The sequence below is a fragment of the Oryctolagus cuniculus genome, chromosome 13 (genome assembly GCF_051225735.1).
Source record: "Oryctolagus cuniculus isolate XC-2025 breed Fujian yellow rabbit chromosome 13, ASM5122573v1, whole genome shotgun sequence".
Taxonomy (NCBI): Eukaryota; Metazoa; Chordata; class Mammalia; order Lagomorpha; family Leporidae; genus Oryctolagus; species Oryctolagus cuniculus.
In genome coordinates, this window is record NC_142879.1 from 44,702,227 (window position 1) to 44,722,108 (window position 19,882).

The 19,882-nt window shown below is 41.5% G+C and overlaps 1 protein-coding gene across 13 annotated transcripts in view; it reads left to right on the forward strand.

Annotated features, from left to right (window-relative positions):
* Nucleotides 1–19,882, forward strand: part of CACNB2 (calcium voltage-gated channel auxiliary subunit beta 2) — a 402,637-nt gene that overhangs the window by 374,350 nt on the left and 8,405 nt on the right. For all 13 annotated transcript variants that reach the window (XM_089311223.1, XM_051820341.3, XM_017347579.4 and 10 more), the window contains 1 exon segment: nt 19,085–19,236. In XM_089311223.1, the coding sequence (XP_089167349.1) occupies nt 19,085–19,236 (152 nt within the window).

Here is a 19,882-nt window from a genome sequence, read left to right on the forward strand (position 1 = left end):
ACACATGTCAGCAGTAGCTAGTGTTACAGTCTTAATGATTTCATGGTATGCAAGGATTTGCTATGATGGCTTCAGGTTAAAAATTCCACATGCTGTTGGCATGAATGTTTTGGTTGTGGTTTGTTTTCACTAATCTGGGCTTTGGTGTCTATGGACTTTATAAACTCCAGGCTTTCTATAAGTGCTACCATGAGCAAGCTTACTCTCTTCAAAGGTTCGTTTCCTCATCTTAAAATATAATAGTAAAGACCCGTAGAATTATCATAAGCATTCAACATAATAATGCTGTATAAATGATGGATAGTATTATCTCAAGTATCCCTTCAGACTTGAATAACATCAATAATGTAATCCTATTCAGAATTGTGGGTGTGTATATATGTATTGGGTTTGATGAAGGATGGAGTCAGTTCCTGGCTACCCTCCATTGATTTGAAGTATCAGTCTTTTTATTGGAAAAACACTTTAGGGATTTCAGTTAATATGTTTACAGGATGGGGTTTGGAGGTCTGAGTGTGACTGCTATGATCTAAGTGAGACTCTCTGGTAACTGTTTCATCTCTTCGGCACGGGGTAGAGTTTTGTTCATCACTGGTACATAGGTAACTTCCTGAACTCTTGGGATTCCGATTATAAAGTAGACTTCCTGGTGATTATATGAGATCTCTGAGCCTCTTGCTTTTTTTCTATTTACTTGTTAAATATATACATCTTTTAGGAGGCTGGTTTTTAACCTAGATGTTTGTAGTTTATTCTGAAGTATGATTATAACAGAAAAACTATTTAAAATACTAAATTTTAACTGTTAGTAAGTATGGTGCTTTATAGAACTGTTTTGTTCCTCATGTTAATAATTTCTCATTGATGAGACTTCAAGAACATAGGTTTAGAAGTATGATAGGTGAAATTGGGATAATTTTACTTGCTATACTTTCTTCTTATGTGCTACCCTCTGACACTTAAAACACTTTCCATAAATTACAGGATCATCACAGGAATTGTCATTAAATGCTCATTTCATAGATTGAACTGATCAGCAAAGTCTGGTAATTTATTTAGACTCATTGGTTGGAGCAGTGACATGAGCAATCTGTTTAGATAGCCAAGAGTTTATCTTAATTGCATTTTTAAAAAAAGATTTATTTATTTGAAAGGCAGAATTACAGAGAGGTAGAGACAGAGAAAGTCTTCCATCCGCTGGTTCACTCCCCAGATGGCTGCAACAGCCAGAGCTGCACTGATCCGAAGCCAGAAGCTTCTTCTGGGTCTTCCATGTGGGTACAGGGGGGCCACTGCTTTTCCAGGCCATAACAGAGAGCTGGATCAGAAGTGGAGCAGCTGGGGCTAGTGCTGTGGTATAGCAGTGCTGGCATCCCATGTGGACACCAGTTCAAGACCTGGCTGCTCTACTTCCGATCCAGCTCTCTGCTATGGCCTGGGAAAGCAGTAGAAGATGGCCCAAGTGCCTGAGCCCCTGCACCCTCATGGGAGACCTGGAAGAAGCTCCTGGCTTCAGATCAGCACAGTTATGGCCAATTGGGAAATGAACCAGCAGATAGAGTACTTCTCTCTCTCTGTTCCTCTTCCTCTTCTTCCTCTTCTTCTTCCTCTTCTTCTTCTTCCTCTTCTTCCTCTTCTTCCTCTTCTTCTTCCTCTTCCTCTTCTTCTTCCTCTTCCTCCTCTTCCTCTTCTTCCTCTTCTTCTTCTTCTTCTTTTCTCTCTCTCTGCCTCTCCTCCTCTCTCTATGTAACTCTTTCAAGTAAAATAAATCTTAAAAAAAAAAAAAGTGGAGTTGCTGGGACTTGAACTGACACCCATATGGGATGCCAGCACTGCAGGTGGTGAGTTTACCCACTGCGCCACAGCACCGGCTCCCAATTGCATTGTTTTAAATGACCCTTCACCCCATACATTTTATTGATATACACTAGACACCAAATGTCATGTTAAAATCTGGCAATCAAAAGATGAATTAGAGGAGGGCATTGTTGTACAGCAGTTAAGCTGCCACTTGGGACACCCACATCCCATTTCAGATGGCTGGTTTGTCCTGGCACCTCTGTTTGCAATCCAGCTTCCTACTGATGCCCATCCCAGCTCAAGTGCTTGAGTCCCTGCCACACAGGTGGGAGACCCAGATGGAGTTCCAGGCTCCTGGCTACAGCTTGGGCCAGCCCTGGCTGTTGCAGGCATTTGGGGAGTGAACCAGTAGATGAAAGATTGATTTCCAACCCTACTCCCAGCCCCGTGTATGTGTGTGTGTATGCACACGTGTGTTGTCCTGCCTTTCAAATAAATAAATCTTTGTTTTAAAAGATTAATTAGATGAAGCCCTGCTCCCCAACAAGAGCCTTTTGAACTAGAGGGCGCCCGGCAGAGTGGTTATGTTTTGAACTGGCTGCCAAGGAGTGATGCTGTGGGAGGTGCAGGCCACAGGGAAAGGCTGCCCAAGGAGCTGGCCCCGAGCTGAGCCTGGATGCATGATGCGGCCAAGCAAAAAGGGAACAGGGTGGTGGGCATGACAGCGATTTGAGACAGTGGAAGCTACAAGATGCTTCTAGAAAACATCTGTGCCTCATTTTAGCTGAAATGTGTGGTTTAAGAAAGAAGGTGGCCACTGTCAACTGAGAGGTGATATGGAGGAGTCTGGAGCTTATTCTTAAGGCATCAGGGAACTGCCTACAGATTTTCGGCACTTGCTCATTCAGTCAGCAAATACCTGTTGAATATTAATAGTGTGCCAGGCATTATTCTAAGTGCCAGGGACACGGAAGTGAAGGACACAGCTGTCACAGAGGCTCCCCCCTACCCCGCCTACAGGGAAAACCCAAAGGAGAACTTGAAGGTATGGACATCAGCAGAGAGCTACAGGGGCTGGCGGTCTCGGCAGACTGGAGAGGAAGGTGTAATTTCTGTTAATGGAGCAGAATGAATTGAGTGGTGGATATTTTAGCCTTCCAGCTCCCCGAGGAAGGGCCACCAGTCAGGTGACCGACACATTAGAGGGAGAGCCAGGAGGCCAGGGAGACCAGAGTGCAGTGAGCAAGGGGAGATAAGGTCAGGGAGCTTGTGGCGGTGCTGATCACATGGGGCTGGGGCTTAGTAGGTCCTGCAAGAACCTTTTATTTTTTTTAAGATATTTATTTATTTGCATGTATTTCATAAATACAACTTTAGGCAAATAGTAATTCTCCCCACCATACCCGCCCTCCCACCCACACTCCGACCCCTCTTCCTCCTCCCTCTCCTGTTCCCAGTCTTACTTTTTACTAAGATCTATTTTCAGTGAACTTTATGAGAGATAAAGAGAGAGGGGTCTTCCATCTGCTGGTTCACTCCCCAAGTGGCTGCAACAGCCGGAGATGAGCTGTTCCGAAGCCAGGAGCCAGGATTGTCTTCCTTGTCTCCCACACAGGTGCAGGGGCCCAAGCACTCAGGCCATCTTCTACTGCCTTCCCAGGCCATAGCAGAGAGCTGGATCAGAAGAGGAGCAGCTGGGACTAAAACAGGTGCCCACGGAGGATGTGGGTGCTGCAGGCAGAGGCTTAGCCCACTATGTCACTGTGCCAGCCCCAGGACCTTGTCTTTTACTGCGGTTGTGACAGGAAGTTGTAGGCCTGTGGAGACGTGACACAGTGTGACTTAGAAGGACCACTGAAAGCTTGTGTGGCAGAAGTGAAGTGAGGGACAAACTGGGAAGCTGCTGAAGCTGAGAGAGAAGGGAGAGGCTCTGTGCAGAAACATGCCTACTAACAAAGAGCGGTGTCTTTCAGCAGAATCTGGGTGGCAGCAGAGCGGGACTGGGCAAGATCACTTAGGAGGCTGTTGTCATCACTCTGGTTGGAGCATGAGAGAGGCCTGAAACAGGAGAGCGTGGCAGAGGGAAGCAGAGAAGGAAAGGAATCCGCAGATCAAAGAGCAGGATTGTCAGGATGTGCTCCTCAATTACATAGGGAATATGAAGGGGGAAATCCAGGAGAACTTCTAAGTTTTGGCTTTGAGAACTGCGGTCACTGATGGTGTTCCTGTGGGGACAGCTGGCTCAGGACGAGCAACGTGTGTGATGTGTGTGCGGTGTTCCAGAGGGTGATGGGAAGAAGAGGACTGCATCTGTGACGATGGGACTGTGCAGTGTGAGGCGCACCCCAGGCTCTTGTAGGTGATTATGTGTACACAGCTGGAACTGAATGGAAAAAACAGAGCTTCAGGGCTTAGGTTCCTCAGCCCGCACTGTTCACAGGAGCTCTGTTCTGTAGTCAGTGCAGGTGTGGATCAGTGAAAGCTGACCCGTGCCTCTTAGGGGAAGTGCAGGGCGCGGTTCCTGCGAGCCTGTCACAACACGAACATCAGGGATCAGCACGTGACCGTGGGTTCTCATTTCTGTTGGAAGTCTCCTTACTGAGTGTACAAGCACACTGCTGATTCACTCCACCGTATGTGCTCTCTCCATAAGGCGCATCACAGCCTCCTCACACTAGGAGCATGACACAGTCCTTGAGCATTGTGCTTGGGGCCACTTTACAAAGGGAAGCCACCCGTAAAAAGCACAGAAGTACTAAATAGATCCCAGAAAGGACCCTTGTTTCCAGTGTGAGAACTGAAACAAGAAGAGGTAGCACTGCCTTGCTGGACCTCAGCTGGGAACATGCACAGTGGGTAACTCAAATGGTTTTGCCACTCTGTGTGGCCACAAATCGTTGCCCAGGTGCTAGCTCTAATGATTTTGGGATTGTAAGCAAATTTTCCCCCATACACAAATTCACCAATATCGACTGTCGTAGACTTTGGGAAGCTATTAGTTATACATGGTATCAGAGAGCTGAGACAGCAATGCAGCCCAGGCTCTGAAGAGTGCCCAGTGTAGAGGAGCTGGCAGGGAAAGAAGGGTCTTCACACAGAACCAGAAGTAGCTGCCAGGGCAGGCATTTGGCACGGCAGTTAAGATGCCACTTGGAGCACATGCATCCGTGTCAGTACCTGGTTTGAACCCTGGCTCCACATTGGATTCCCCACTTCCTGCAAAACACACCTTGGGAGGCAGGTGTGGAATCCCTGCCACCCATGTGGGAGGCCCGGATTGACTTCCAGGCTCCTGGCTTTAGCCTGGCCCATTTCCTGCTGTTGTAGTCATTTGAGGAGTGAAGATACTTATCTCTAATCCATCTTTCCCTCTCACTCCTTCTCCTTCCCTCTCCCTTTCAAATAAATAGAAATGTAAGAAATGGAGGGAAGGAAGTATACTACAAGAGAGTATTTCAGTGCTCCAACTGGTAGATAGAGTCAAGCACAGTGAAGATTGCAGGCTCTCTCAGTTTCTTAACGAAGCCCTTCCATCCTTGACTGCTCTACTCAAACAAAGGAAGTGAGGAGACTCGGAGGGACAAAACTCAGGACCACATGGAAGGTGGCTGTGAGGCCAGAACTAAGAGACTGGATTGGTAATCTGGATGAGCCCAGTGTGTCATCCCAACCTCCAGGAAACTCACAGTACAAAATCTTTTCTTGTATTTCTAAAGAGAGGGGAGGTGTATGTGTTATATATTAACAATTCTATGGACAGCATGAAGAGTCTTCATTTTTTCTCATGATATTGCTAAGATAGGTGATTTGAAAAAGAAAAGTCACAAAAGAGAATGATCAGAAGCTCCCTTTGCCAGAATAACATGTTAACTGACATGTTTGGGGTACCCTGTGGACTCGGCTATATGGGAAACATGCTTAAACTATAACTTTGTACAAAACTATGGATGCTGATACTTTGTTCAGAGTTCTACATTTTTGTTGCCTTTTTTTTTTTAAATGTTGCTTGTATATTTCTTTTTTAAACTTTTATTTAATAAATATAAATTTCCAAAGTACAGTTTATGGATTATAATGGCTTTTCCCCAGCCGGCGCCGTGGCTCAATAGGCTAATCCTCCGCCTTGCGGCACCGGCACATCGGGTTCTAGTCCCGGTCGGGGCGCCGGATTCTGTCCCGGTTGCCCCTCTTCCAGGCCAGCTCTCTGCTGTGGCGCCGGGAGTGCAGTGGAGGATGGCCCTAGTGCTTGGGCCCTGCACCCCATGGGAAACCAGGAGAAGCACCTGGCTCCTGCCTTCGGATCAGCGCGGTGCGCTGGCCGCAGCGCGCTGACCGCGGCGGCCATTGGAGGGTGAACCAACGGAAAAAGGAAGACCTTTCTCTCTGTCTCTCTCTCTCTCACTGTCCACTCTGCCTGTCAAAAATAAATAAATAAATAAATAATAATAATAAACTATGGCTCCCCCCCCATAACTTCTCTCCCACCCACAACCCTCCCATCTCCTGCTCCCTCTCCCATTCCATTCGCATCAAGATTCATTTTCAATTCTCTTTATATACAGAAGATCAATTTAGTATAAATTAAGTAAAGATTCAACAGTTTGCACCCACACCGAAACACAAAGTGTAAAATACTGTTTGAGTACTAGTTACAGCATTAATTCACATTGTATGACACATTAAGGACTTGGGTCTTTGTTACTGGCAGGTTGGGTAGTTGTTTTCAGTCTGTTTTCCATCACTAAACCAGGGGTATTATATGTTTCAGGATTGCTGTTGGATGACTGTTTACCATGTAGTAGGAGATAAGTCGGTGGTGGTTGTGTATTATTAGTAGCTTCTAATTTGAAAACATACATAGTGTATATAATTCTTACCTTTCTTATTCAGTTACTGAGGAATGTAAGATACAATCTAGCTCTGAATAGAGACAGTATTGGCTTCTTTCCGTGAGTTCTGCCATGTGGAGTTACCATTGCTGCTTGAGAATTTTCTTCCAAATCAGTGGTTTCCACCCTCTAGCCTGCGTCAGAGGCACCGAGGGTACGTCAGGACACCGATCACTGCCCTGATGCCAGACTGATTTAGTAGGTCTGGGGTGAAGCATGAGAATTTGCATTTCTACTAAGGTCTTGGAAATTGTGCTTTAAAAAAACCATTGCTCAGTAAACAAAGGTGCTTTCTCAGTAACCCATTTCAGGAATTACTTTTATTCTGAAAATCCTGTGTGACAATAGCAGTAGTCCACACACACACACACACACAATTTAACCCTTAGGACACAGATGTACAAACCAGCTGGCATCAGAAGCCCACAGAAGGTGTTAGAAACACAGAGGGCGGGGCCCCACCCCCACCCCAGAGCTGTTGATTCAGGAAGTCTCAGGTGGAGCCTAAGAATCTGTATTTACAGCACATTTCCAAGGGGGTAGAGATGCTGCTGGTTCCAGAATCACATTTTAAAAACTACCATTTAAACAATTTAAGTTGTGAAAGGTCATTTTGAATTCCTAAGTGATCAGATATTTTCCCCTTTACATATAGATTATTTTACATTTAATTTCTACTAAGTCAACTTTGCTAATTATATTATTCAGAGCCATTATAACCTTTTGTTTTTGAAGTTTATGACTAAAGCTGTTACAAATATGAGAAATTCATACCTGATTAGTAATTTAACTTGGTATTTCTAATGCTGTATTATTGATAGAAAAGTCACAATCTTATTGTATTTGTGCTTTATATTTGTATACAACCTTTTTCTTGTTTTGTTTAATGCTTACCTTAAATTTGATTGTATATACAAGCTTTATTTGTTAAAAAAAAAAAAACCTAGATTTTTGGTAATTTGTATGTGTACATTTGCAGTTACTGGCTATCCTTTTTACTCTTTTTTATTGTCTTGTTTTTATTTTTTTAATTTTATTTAAAGTATACAAACTTCATGCATTTCAGGTACACAAATTTAGGCACACAGTGATTCCACCCTACTCTCCCTCCTGTCTGCACTCCCACCCTTCTTCCTCCTCCCTCTCCTATTCCCATTCTAATTTCTTACAAAGATCTATTTTCAGTTAACTTTATACTCATAAGATTAACCCTAGACTAACTAAAGAGTTCAACAAATAGTATGAACAACAACAAAAAACCAACCACAGTTGAGACTAGGGCTGTTAAAAAGCATCACATCTCACAGTGTCACTTGCACTCCTATAGATTACCATTTTTGGTACTCTAATAGTTACCACAGAGCAGAGAGACATATGGTATTTGTCTTTTGGGAACTGGCTTATTTCACTTAGTATAATGGTTTCCAGTTGCATCCATTTTGTTGCAAATGACAGGATTTCTTATTTAACTGCTGTATAGTATTCCATAGTGTATATATACCATAATTTCTTTATCCAGTCTTCAGTTGATAGACATCTGGGTTGATTTCATATCTTAGTTATTGTCAACTGAGCTGCAGTAAACCTTTCATATGCTCACTCTTTCATATGCTGATTTTGTTTCTAAGGGATTTTTTTTAAAAACTTTTATTTAATGAATATAAATTTCCAAAGTACAGAATATTGATTACAATGGCTTCCCCCCCATAATGTCCCTCCCACCCGCAACCCTCCCCTTTCCCACTCCCTCTCCCCTTCCATTCACATCAAGATTCATTTTCAATTCTCTTTATATACAGAAGATCAGTTTAGCATACATTAAGTAAAGATCTAAACAGTTTGCTCCCACACAGAAACATAAAGTGAAAAATACTGTTTGAGCACTAGTTATAGCATTAAATCTCAATGTACAGCACACTAAGGACAAAGATCCTACATGAGGAGTAAGTGCACAGTGACTCCTGTTGTTGACTTAACAAATTGACACTCTTGTTGATGGCCTCAGTAATCACCCTAGGCTCTTGTCATGAGCTGCCAAGGCTATGGAAGCCCCCTGAGTTCACCGACTCTGATCATATTTAGACAAGGCCATGGTCAAAGTGGAAGTTCTCTCCTCCCTTCAGAGAAAGGTACCTCCTTCTTTGATGACCTGTTCTTTCCACTGGGATCTCACTCGTGGAGATCTTTCATTTAGTTGTTTTTTTTTTTTTTTCCCCCAGAGTGTCTTGGCTTTCCATGCCTGAAATAGTCTCATGGGCATTTCAGCCGGATCCACATGCCTTAAGGGCTGATTCTGAGGCCAGAGTGCTGTTTAGGACATCTGCCATTCTATGGGTCTGCTGTGTATCTCACTTCCCATGTTGGATCATTCTCTCCCTTTTTGATTCTCTCAGCTAGTATTTGCAGACACTGTTCTTGTTTATGTGATCCCTTTGGTTCTTAGTCCTATCATTATGATCAATTGTGAATAGAAATTGATCACTGGGACTAGTGAGATGGCATTGGTACATGCCACCTTGATGGGATTGAATTGGAATCCCCTGGTATGTTTCTAACTCTACCGTTTGAGGTAAGTCAGCTTGAGCATGTCCCGAATTGTACATCTCTTCCCTCTCTTATTCCCACTCTTATATTTTCAGTGATCACTTTTCAGTTAAGTTTCAGCACTTAAGAAGAATTGTGTATTGATTACAGTATTCAACCAAAAGTTTTAAGTAGAACAAACAAACAAAAATACTAAGAGGGATAACATATCAAGTTGCTCATCAACAGTCAGGGTGAGGGCTGATCAAGTCACCGTTTCTCATAGTGTTCATTTCACTTTAACAGGTTTCCTTTTTGGTGCTCAGTTAGTTGTCACCTATCAAGGAGAACAAGTGGTATTTGTCCCTTTGGGATTGGTTTATTTCACTCAGCATAATGTTTTCCAAATTCCTGACAGGGATCACTTTTCAGTTAAAATATAAACACCTAAGAATAATTGTGTGTTAATTACAGAGTTCAACCAACAGTACTAGAACAAAAAAAAAATACTAAAATGGATAAAGTATTACATTGTACATCAACCGTCAGGACAAGAGCTGATCAAGTCACTGTTTCTTATAGTGTCCATTTCACTTCAACAAGTTTCCCCTTTGGTGCTCAGTTAGTTGTCGCCGATAAGGGAGAACTTATGATATTTGTCCCTTTGGGACTGGCTTAATTCACTCAGCATGATGTTTTCCAAATTCCTCCATCTTGTTGCAAATGACCGGGTTTTGTTGTTTATGACTGCTGTATAGTATTCTATAGAGTACATGTCCCATAATTTCTTTATCCAGTCTACTGTTGATGGGCATTTGGGTTGGTTCCAGGTCTTAGCTATTGTGAATTGAGCTGCAGTAAACATTAATGTGCAGACAGCTTGTTTGTTTGCCAATTTAAATTCCTTTGGGTAAATTCCAAGGAGTGGGATGGCTGGGTCGAACGGTAGGTAGGGTTATATTCAGGTTTCTGAGGAATCTCCAGACTGACTTCCATAGTGGCTTAACCAATTTGCATTCCCACCAACAGTGGGTTAGTGTCCCTTTTTCCCCACATCCTCTCCAGCATCTATTGTTGGTAGATTTCTGAATGTGAGCCATTCTCACCATGGTGAGGTGAAACCTCATTGTGGTTTTGATTTGCATTTCCCTGATTGCTAGTGATCTTGAACATTTTTTCATGTGTCTGTTGGCCATTTGGATTTCCTCTTTTGAAAAATGTCTATTGAGGTCCTTGGCCCATCTCTTAAGTGGGTTGTTTGTTTTGATGTTGTAGAGTTTCTTGATTTCTTTGTAGATTCTGGTTATCAACCCTTTATCAGTTGCATAGTTTGCAAATATATTTTCCCATTCTGTCGGTTGTCTCTTCACTTTCCTGACTGTTTCTTTTGCAGTACAGAAACTTCTCAATTTGATGCAATCCCAAATGTTAATTTTGGCTTTGACTGCCTGTGCTTCTGGGGTGTTTTCCAAGAAGTCATTGCCGGTACCTATATCTTGCAGGGTTTTTCCAATGCTCTCTAATAATTTGATGGTGTTAGGTCGTAGATTTAAGTCTTTAATCCATGTTGAGTGAATTTTTGTGTAAGGTGAAAGGTAGGGGTCTTGCTTCATGGTTCTGCAATTGAAACACCAGAAATCAATCCAAACATCTACAGCCAACTCATATTTGATCAAGGATCCAAAACCAATCCCTGGAGTAAGGACAGTCTATTCAATAAATGGTGCTGGGAAAATGGGATTTCTATGGGACTTTCTTTTAAAAGATTTATTTATTTATTTATTTGAAAGGCAGAGTTACAGAGGGGCAGAGAGAAAGAGGTGTCTTCCATATGCTGGTTCACTCTCCAAATGACTGCAATGGCTGGAACTGGGCTGATCTGAAGCCAGGAACATGGAGCTTCTTCCAAGTCTCCCATGCAGATGCAGGGGCCCAAGGTCTTGGGCCATCTTCCACTGCTTTCCCAGGCCAGAAGCAGAGAGCTGAATTGGAAATGGAGCAGCCAGAACTCAAACTAGGGCCAATATGGGATGCTGGCACTGCAGGAGATGGCTTTACCCACTACGCTACCGTGCCAGACCCTTTATGGGATTTTTTTTAAAGCTTCTTAAAAGCAGAATGATTTTTTCAGTTTTGAAAACCTGTGTAAACAGGATTTCATCAAAGCACTTAATTTTTATATAATTGCTATCTTCTATACTTTTTGTTCAGCTTTCCTCTTTGTTCCTGTCTTGTATTTTATGTATTTCGGGTTAGTAACTACAGTCCATTTGATATATGGCAGGACTTGGAAGTTCCTAATAACATGACTGAGAGAGTGACACTTCAGAGTATACTCTAACCTGTATCTCCCAGGGCAGAAAAATGAGTTGTAGAAGACGGTTTGCAGAACACGACCAGAACTTAAAGTCCTAATAAAATGATGCAGTTTCTCCCTTCTGTTGTCTCACAGTGCAGATTCAGGGAACCCAAAACCTAGATCTGGTCACTGGCACAGCCATCAGGCTTCTAAGATAAACACTCAGTTCAGGAGGAGTAGGAGCAGAAAGGGGTCTCCTGGACAGCAATGGTACAGGGGCCCGCAGACACCCAAATCTCTAAGAGAAAGGAACCTTCCTCTCCAGTGGCAGAGAGAGCTGTGGTCCCGAGAGAGTAGACTAAACCGCTATTAATGTTTCTCTCTCTCTCCTGTATCAAAAATGGCCCTAGAATATGGGCACAGTCACAGCGAATGTACAGCAAAGTATGGTAAATAAAGCCCTAGATTTCTAACCAGAGGGCCAAAAAGATTGTGGAGAGAACACAGCTTAGGAAGTAAGCTCAGTCCGTTGTTCAGGAACTCATTACCACGTCCTCAAGGTGTGCACACAGGATATCATACTAATCAGCATACCCAAGATTTTGAGGAATGAATTCAGAGACTGAAGACTGCCCAGGTCCCAACTGGCAACTGCATGGCACACATGATGGTCAGATCAGGATCACACTGCTAAAGTTCCTAAAAGATAACTGATATGAACACTAGTTGGGGATTGCAGCCTGAACCCAACAGGGCTATCTGCGAACATGGAAAATACTACCATTCTCCCTAGGATTTAAGCAAGACCTAGAATCCCACAATATATTTATAATACAAGGTGTCTAAAAAGTTCCTAGAAAATGTGTTTTATTTTGAATACTATGAATTTCACATTTAATGCTTCACATTAAATTTTAGATTTTAATTTCTACCACCTTTTGAAGTATCCTCTTATCCAGGATTCCTTTCTAAGTTAGGAGGCAAATAAAGAAATGCAACAGTGTCAACTCAAATGCGGAAAGAAACCAGATGCCACTGCTGAGTTGAACATAAATGTGTCTGAAATGGGCCTTAAAAATGCTCTCAGGATTTGCAGCAGTTTGGGTTGTGACTTATCACGTGGGGATCTCATACAGGAGTGCTTGTTTGAGTCCCAACTGCTCTGCTTCTGATTCAGCTCCCTGCAAATACACATGGGAAAGCAGCAGCAGATGGCCTGAGTTCTTGGGCCCCTGGCACCCATATAGGAGACCTGGATGAAGTTCAGGCTACTGACTTTGGCCTGGCCCAGCTCTGGATGTTGAAGCCACTTGGCGAGAGGCTGGAAGATGTTCTCTGTGAGTCTCTGTCTGTCTCTCCACCTCTCTCTTTCAAATAAACAAATCTTAAAAAAAATCATGTTACCCAAATCCACAAGCAAGCCATCAACAACTCTTGAAATACAGAAAAACTGGAAAATGTCAGAGAAGATATAAAGAAGCAAATAGGGGTATCTTAGAATTGAAAACTTAAAAATTATTAAAAATATATAAACTTCCTGGATGCGCTGCATAGCAAAATGGAAATGATGGAAGAAAAAGTCAAATAAATATGGAAGCTAGATAAGTTGAGATGATCTTAGCTGAATAACAGAAAAAAAATGGAAGAAGTAATGAACAGAACCTCAGAAACATGTGGAATACTAAAAAAAAAATCTAACATCAGTGTCATTGAAACGCCAGAAGAGAAATAGTATGGGTCTTAAAATACACTTGAAGAAATAATGGATAAAAGCTTCATGAGTTTGGCTTCATGAGTTTGGGAGCTTCCTACTGTCTGCTTCACTTGTGACAAGTTAATAAAGTTTTCCTCTGAGAGCGAATGAGAGGGAGAGAAGCCTACAGATTCAAGAAGCTGAGTGCCCTCAAACAGTATAAATGCAAGAAAATCCATGTCCAGCCATATCATACTCAGACCACTAAAACTAGACAAAGACAAACCTTCAACACAAGTAGAGAAAAATGACACATAATTGGCAGAGTAATTCAAATGACTGCTATTTCTCTTCAGAAACTACAGAGAACAGAAGGCAGGAAACAGTTATTTGAAAAGTGCTATCAATTCCGAATTACATATTCAGTGAAAACATCGTTCAGGAGTGAAGGTGAAATACAGACATTCTCAGATGATGGAATACCAAAGAACTGACACTGCCAGCAGACCTGCTCTGTTGCAACTACCCAAGGAAATACTTGTGTATCTTTAATTGGAGGTTGATCATCTGGGTATCCGTCCTCAAGAAATGTTAAGTTTTATATTGTGAAGCAATTCTTACATCTGTCTATGATAATATTTTCATAATCTTGAATCAAGCAGAATTGTTGACAGATTATTCTTCCAAAAATAAAAAAAATCATTTAGAAAGAAATGAAATAATACCAGAAGGTAACCTGGAAGATGGAAAGGAAGCAACAGAAATGGTAAATCTGAGTTAATGAAATGAATTATTCTTCTCTTTTGAGTTCTTTAGTATATGTTTGATAGTTAAAAGCAGAATTCAACAATAATGAGATTTCTCAATGTGCTGGGTATAGATTACAAGATGAACAGCAGAAAGCAAAAGAACATGTATGGCATATGATCTGCAATTGATGTTATAAAATATTGATCTTAAGTAGGATATGAAAAATTAATGTGTGCATAGAGTAAACCCTGAAACAGCCATTTAGAAACTACTGAAATAGACAGTAAAAAAAAGAATAGACACATACATATGGAATACTTTAAAAATATTCAAAAAGCCCAGATGACAACAAGAAGGGAAACAGTAAAGAAAAACCATGGGAATAAATGACAAAATAGTAGATGCAAATTCAGACATATCAATAAATATTTTAGATGTAAGTGGTCCAAGCAAACCAACTAATACAGATAGAATGAGAATGGATATAAATAATCATAATCCAATTAACTACAAGAAACTTTTTTTAAACTCATTTGAAGGGCAATGAGGGTACTTCTGTGTAATGAAAACAGCAGGGGCTGAGCTAGGTCACAGCTAGGAGCCTGGAGCTTATTCCAGTGGGTGGCAGGGATCTAAGTTCATGAACCAGTTCTTTCTGTCTCACGAGGTGCCCATTTGTAGGAAGCCGGACACTGAGCCAGGACTCGAATCCAGGGACTTATATATGGGATGTGGAGGTTGCAGGGCCCCAGAAACTCACAAGGGTAGAAAAAGAATAACATGCTAGAACGCTGATCAGACATCCTATACTTTGGAGCAAAGGAGAGTACTAGTGGTAAAGGGGCACACCTGATCATAAAGTGCAGATTCACAAAGGAAACAGAACGATCTTAAATGTGTGTGCACAACAATCAAAATATTGAAGAAAATCCTAACTGAACTAAAAGCATAACTGCAATTATAGGTGGAAATTGCAAAATTCTTTCTCAGGAACTGACACAACCGGTGGCCCGAAAACGCAGCAAGGATGCAGAACTGAACAGCATCACCAATCAATTATGTTTAATCACTTTTTCTGGGATACTTCCTTCAATAAAACAAAAATACACATTCTTTATGTATGACTTCACATGGAATACTCATCAAGACCACACAGACTGGGTTTGTTTTTTTTTTTAAAGATTTTATTATTTCTTTGAAAGAGTTATACAGAGAGAGAAGGAGAGGCAGAGAGAGAGAGAGATCTTCTATTTGCTGGTTCACTACTGAATTGGCTGCAATGGCCTGAGCTGGACCGATCTGAAGCCAAGAGCTTCTTCCAGGTCTCCCATGTGGGTACAGAGGCCCAGGGACTTGGGCCATTCTCCGCTGCCCTCCTAGGCCATAGCAGAGAGCTGGACTGGAAGAGGAGCAACTAAGGCTAGAACCCAGTGCCCATATGGGATAACAACACTGCAGGCAGCAGCTTTACCTGCTCCGCCACAGTGCTGGCCCCATAGACTGGGTTATAAAACAAATAACATACTTAGAGTTGCTTGGACCACTTGCATCTAACATACTTAGAGTCATACAAAGTATGTTCTCTGACCCAAATGGAATCAGTTATCAGTAAGAGAAAGATGAAAGGAAAATATCAGAATACTTATTTATTTATTTATTTATTTTGACAGAGGCAAAGGTCTTCCTTCCATTGGTTCACTCCCCAAATGGCCGCTACGTCCGGTGCTGTGCCGATCCGAAGCCAGAAGCCAGGTGTTTCCTCCTGGTCTCCCATGGGGTGCAGGGCCCAAGCACCTGGGCCATCCTCCACTGCACTCCCGGGCCACAGCAGAGAGCTGGCCTGGAAGAGGGGCAACCGGGACAGAATCCGGCGCCCTGACCGGGACTAGAACCCGGTGTGCCAGCACCGCTGGGTGGAGGATTCGCCGTGGTGCTGGCCAGAATACTTACAAATTAAGTAATATACTCCCAAATAATCCAGGACTCAGAGGACATCTGAAGAGAAACCAGAGAATATAGTGAACTAAAAGTATGAGAATATAAAAATTTCTGACAGTTAAAGCAGTACTTAGAGGAATATTTATAGCATTAGATGTTAGAAAAGGTCACATGTCAAAATAAAATCTTTAGAAATGAAAGAACAGAATAAACGCAAAGCTTTCCACAAAGAAGGGAATAATAAAGAAAAAATGAATTCTGAAGTGAAAAGCAGTTCCTTAGAAAAGATAGCTGGTAAACTTCTAGCTGGAATGATGAAGAAAAAAAACCACATAAATTCCCAGTGTTACAAATGAATGAGCAAAAAACACTACAGGCCCCATAGACATTTAAATTTATTCATGTGTGTATGTGTGTGTGTTGTTACCAGAGAATTCCTCAAAAACTGAACACTAAAAAAATATATCCAAGATGAAGTAGAACATCTTAATAGTCCTATAACTATCTTAAAAAACAATTAGTTCATAGGTAAAACTTTCTAAAGAAATCTCCGACCCAGATGGCTTCACTGTTGAATCCCACCAGTTATTCTGTTTCTACATGCCCGCTTCAGAAAACAGAAGGCAATATTTTCCATCTCATTTTATGAGACTAGCATTACCCTGATACCAGACCAAGACAAAAGCTTTGTATTTTTTAAAACGCCAGTATCCTTTATGAACCTAGACCAAAAAATACTTAAATTTTGACAAAATCATATCAAGGAATATCCAAATAAAAATACAACATGACCAAATGGAGTTATTCTAACATACAAGGCTGGTTCAATTAAAACTTGTGATTAAATACCAGTATACACTCAACTAGAACAACTAAAATTATTTTTTCCTTTTTTTTACTTTTATTTAATAAATCTAAATTTCCAAAGTATAGCTTTTGGATTACAGTGGCTTTCCCCCCCCCATAACTTCCCTCCCACCCACAACCCTCCCATCTCCTGCTCTCTCTCCCATTCCATTCACATCAAGATTCATTTTCAGCCGACGCCGCGGCTCACTAGGCTAATCCTCCACCTTGCGGTGCCAGCACACCAGGTTCTAGTCCCGGTTGGGGCACCAGATTCTGTCCCGGTTGCCCCTCTTCCAGGCCAGCTCTCTGCTGTGGCCCGGGAGTGCAGTGGAGGATGGCCCAAGTGCTTGGGCCCTGCACCCCATGGGAGACCAGGATAAGTACCTGGCTCCTGCCATCGGATCAGCGCGGTGCGCCGGCCGCAGCACGCCGGCCATGGTGTGCCGGCCACGGCGGCCATTGGAGGGTAAACCAACTGCAAGAGGAAGACCTTTCTCTCTCTCTCACTGTCCACTCTGCCTGTCAAAAAAAAAAAAAATTCATTTTCAATTATCTTTCTATACAGAAGATCAGTTTAGTATATATTAAGTGAAGATTTCAACAGTTTGCACCCACACAGAAACACAAAGTGTAAAGTACTGTTTGAGTACTACTTATACTGTTAATTCACATTGTACAACACTTTAAGGACAGAGATCCTACATGGGGAGTAAGTGTACAGTGACTTCTGTTGTTGACTTAACAAATTGACACTCTTGCTTATGGCGTCAGTAATCTGCCTAGGCTCTTGTCATGAGTTGCCAAGGCTATGGAAGCCTTTTGAGTTTGCCGACTCCAATCTTAGACAAGGTCATAGTCATAGTCAAAGTGAAAGTTCTCTCCTCCCTTCAGAAAAAGGCACCTCCTTTGATGGCCTGTTCTTTCTGCTGGGATCACATACAGATCCTTCATTTAGGGTTTTGTTTTGTTTTGTTTTGTTTTGTTTTGTTTTTGCCAGAGCGTCTTGGCTTCCCATGCCTGAAATACTCTCATGGGCTCTTCAGCCAGATCCAAATGCCTTAAGGGCTGATTCTGAGGCCAGAGTGCTGTTCAGGACATCTGAACATGAGTCTGCTGTGTATCCCTCTTCCTATGTAGAAGAACTAAAATCTAAATATACACATACACACACAATGTGCTGGAGAGGATGCAGAGTATCTGGAGCTGTCATATGTTGCTGGTGGGAGGACAAATTTTGGTAGAGCTATTGTGGAAAATGTGATAGCTTCCTAAAAAGTCAAAACATAGCCATGATTTTATTCTGAATAACTTAAGGCAGGTTGCTTACCTATAATTTGTAAACCATTCCTGAACTCATTCCTGTATCTCCAGGTTTTTTCAGTTTTGTCTCCAAAATAGTTATCAAATCTAATTCCATGTTTAGTTTAAAGCAGCATTTCCCTGAGCACTGCCATGCTTCCCACCCATTCTGACCTGCCTCACTTCATTCTAGTTCACACTGTAGCCAGCAAAACCTTTTCAAAATGCAATCTGTTCTGCATAAGACCTTAAAAATTTAGTTTTAATTCAATCTTTGAAGCATCCATACTTAAAAAAAATTAGAGAAGTTATTGTGCAGACTTAGAACAATATACTACATAAAAATGGGCTTTAAGACCAAGAAAACTGACTTCAGCATAAGCAAAGATGTTTTTGGTGATGCTTGAACACAGATAATCTTACCTTCTTCTAGGAGAAATATAGCAGCAACAGTTCTTCCCCCAGAAAACTTTTAAAATATACTAGCTATATTTTAAGGGTCTAGCAGCCACATGTGGCTAGCAGCTACCACCCTGGGCAGCACAGAGGATATTTCTGTCATTGCAGATAATTCTATTGGACAGTGCTGTTTTATACTCTGAAGAGATCATTGAGCAGTATATGAATGATATTCTTGGTTTTCAAGTTGGTTGTTAGATGTTTGGTAGTAAGTTTTCTATACATTTTCTAGTTTGGGTTTCTACTGTTTTGCTTCTGATAGGTAACTTCCCCCTTGAAACATGACTGTTGCAGGACCATTCCTTTGTTAGCAGAAATAGAAGTGTTTGCAGAGAAGTTTATCATTAGCTCCCTTCATGTCTCACCTGTTTAATGTTTTATTTCAGCAGAAGCAAATTTTATATCTGGTTCAGAGAGGAATTCCTTAAATTCTCAAGGTGTTGTGGGAAAATGGTTCCTTCCAAAGGATGGTTTTTATCAATTCTATTGCCTGTAAATCTCAACATAATGGATCTTCTGGCTTTATTTACTTTGTTCAGCCCAAAAAATGATGTACTTTAAATACCTCTGCTTAACCTTTTACAGCGGAAGTTCAGAGTGAAATTGAAAGGATCTTTGAACTTGCAAGGACACTGCAGTTGGTAGTCCTTGATGCGGATACTATTAACCATCCAGCTCAACTTAGTAAAACCTCTTTGGCCCCTATTGTAGTGTATGTGAAGATTTCTTCTCCTAAGGTAAGTAGGGTAGTTAGCTGGATAACTTAACTAGCTTGCTTTATCAGACTTAACTAACATGCTTTATTTTCTGCTTCCCAATTCTAACAGGCTAGGCCTGTATGAATACATAGAACTTGAAGAGATACATTAGTCAAGAACGTTTAAGACTTAGAGAAGCAACGCAGGGTTAACTACATGGCTTAAAACAGCAATTCAAGTGAGGCCCATGGATCCCTAGAAGGTTCTGAGACATTTTCAGAAGTTCCATTTCTATAATACTAAGATATCTGTAGTCTTTCCATTGCTCTGACATTTGCATGGCTGGTTCAAAAGCAATGGTGGACTTGTAAAACTGCTAGTATGTAAGCATGAATCAAAACTATGGTACCGAACAGCACTAGCCATCTGTTGTGTTCATCACCCTGTTCTTGTGGCTCAAAACAAAAAGCAGCCAATTTCAAAAGAGTATCCTGATGAAGTAAATTGTTCTTTTATTTAAAAAAAATATTTTGACTGTTAAGTCCACACCTTTTTAATATTCTGTGTAATGATACAGGAAATTCTGCATATCAAAGTAACTTATCTCAAAAGTACTAGTATGATTGTGAAATAACCTAGCCACTTTTTTCATTGAATACCATTTTATTTTATTTCAAAGAACAAC